The 2087-nt window shown below is 37.5% G+C and overlaps 1 protein-coding gene across 1 annotated transcript; it reads right to left on the bottom strand.

Moving 5' to 3' along the window:
• Window positions 1-468: 468 nt before the first annotated feature.
• Window positions 469-1608, bottom strand: PHYBLDRAFT_168986 (hypothetical protein; the record flags this gene model as incomplete). Its single annotated transcript, XM_018435986.1, has 1 exon — window positions 469-1608. One exon carries the CDS (start codon window positions 1606-1608, stop codon window positions 469-471), a length of 1140 nt encoding a protein of 379 aa, XP_018290762.1.
• Between the last annotated feature and the right edge of the window lie 479 nt (window positions 1609-2087).

The raw sequence follows: 2087 nt of genomic DNA, 5'->3' as shown, positions 1-2087 counted from the left end.
GATACCTATCTTTGTTATCTTAAAGTACTGCTAAATATTGCGCGTGATTTGCTACCTACATGCCTTATTCACTTCAAAGCTACACTCAGTAAGCACCTTTCATAAGGTGTGTTCAAAAATAGAAACAGCTTAATAAGAGTTCACTAAGATTATTTTTTGTCATCATGCAAAGACTCCAATAATATATTATATGTCATAGCTGTCTTTGGTCTTAAATACATTAATGAAATTATAACCATGTACTACCCTTTTCAATTCCTTTTTTTAGGGTCAATTTAGATACAACTTTTAAAGGTCTTCTATAAAAAACTAAGCATCACATTGGAACAATATTAGCATTTATTTTAAAATATAAAATTCAAATGTTTATTTTTTAATAAAGTTTAGTATTAAAATAACAGTAAGGCATAATACATAAATATAAATAATTATTTGCTAAGGGTATGACTAAAATTTCTATGTAATGACTCAGTTCTTAATATCACGAGCTGTACCAGGGTTGTAGTAAGGGTAATCAGTGTATCCAACACTACCACTGGTATAAAATGTAGAACGGTCATACTTATTGAGAGGCCAGTCGTTCTTAAGACGAAGAGGAAGATCAGGGTTTGCGATGAAAGAGCGGCCAAAGGCAACCAAGGTGTTTTCCAGCTTTTCGGTAGTTTCAAATGCACGCTTAGGAGTAGTGGTATATCCACCAGCAGTAATAAATGGACCCTTCCATGCCTTGCGGAATGGCTCAATACTATCATTCTCTACTACCTCTGTTCTATCAGCTTCAGGATAGACACTGTTAACCAGGTCATCGCGAGGCTCAATAAAGTGCAGGTAAGCCAGTTTAGGATGTCTTTCTTGCAATTGGTTTACAAGATACCCCCAGGTCTCATATGGTGTATCGTCTTCTGCGTCCTGGAATCCAGACCAAGGTGACAGCCGAATTGCAGTGCGCTCTTCTCCAATTGCTTTTGAAACACTTTCTATGATTTCTAGGGCAAAGCGAGTGCGGTTCTCGATGGATCCACCGTACTTATCTGTGCGTACATTTGATGAGGTATTGATAAATTGATCAATTAGATGGCCGTTTGCACCGTGGAGCTCAACACCATCAAAACCAGCGCTGATTGCATTTCTGGCAGTATCGGTGTATATCTGTACAAATTGAGAGATTTCTTCAATTTCAAGGGCACGAGGTACTTCATAATCTTGTCCGAAAATGTTTTTGCCTTTGATCGCAATAGCCGATGCAGAAACAGGGATCTTATTTCCAGGAGACGAAGCAGACGCAGATCCACGGCCAACATGCCACAGCTGGAGAAATATAATTCCGCCCTTGTTATGCACAGCCTTGGTTATCTCTTTCCATGCCTCGATTTGTTTGTCGTTGTAGATACCGGGAGCAAAAGGATAAGGGCCAGCATCCTCAGTAATATATGTACTTTCGGCAATTATCAAACCACCTTCAGTAACACGTTGCTGGTAATACTCGGCCATCAAAGGGAGTGGGACGTGGTCGGCATCAGCACGAAAGCGGCTAAGAGGACTGTGAACGACACGGTGGTTCAAGAGAGAATTACCGACTTTGATGGGTGCAAAGAGAGCAGGAGACATAGTTTTATTTGAATTAAAGGTTGGATTGAGAGATAAAGGTTGTTTTGTGATTTGGAGTAGAGTATTTATATATCGAGTAATGTTTTTTGATGGTTAAGTGTTTTGAGACCTTGGAGTTAGATATGTAATCAAAGCACAAAAGTTTATTTTTCTAATGAGTACAGAGGTAATATCTTTCCTAATTTGTATCAAAAGTGGCTGAATTTTTACTGGGTGGGTAAGACAAACCTTCCAAAGTATTAGTAATATAATCAATAATAAATTATGCTTTCTTGATCTCTATGTCATAGCTACCTAATATAGCCTTGATATTAGAAATAAGCAAAGTCTGGTACAATGTAGGTTTGTAGTACTAGATATAGTTTTACTCATCATTCTATTGTTCTTATCGAAATATGCAAGGTGTTGATTTGGTAACCCAATAATCTTAATATTACCACAATCATGGATTATTAATTTAGGGAAAACTTCCAGAGAAA

This window comes from Phycomyces blakesleeanus (assembly GCF_001638985.1).
Source record: "Phycomyces blakesleeanus NRRL 1555(-) unplaced genomic scaffold PHYBLscaffold_12, whole genome shotgun sequence".
Classification (NCBI taxonomy): domain Eukaryota; kingdom Fungi; phylum Mucoromycota; class Mucoromycetes; order Mucorales; family Phycomycetaceae; genus Phycomyces; species Phycomyces blakesleeanus.
Note: the sequence above shows the minus strand (reverse complement) of the source record. Positions and strands in the feature narration are given on the sequence as shown.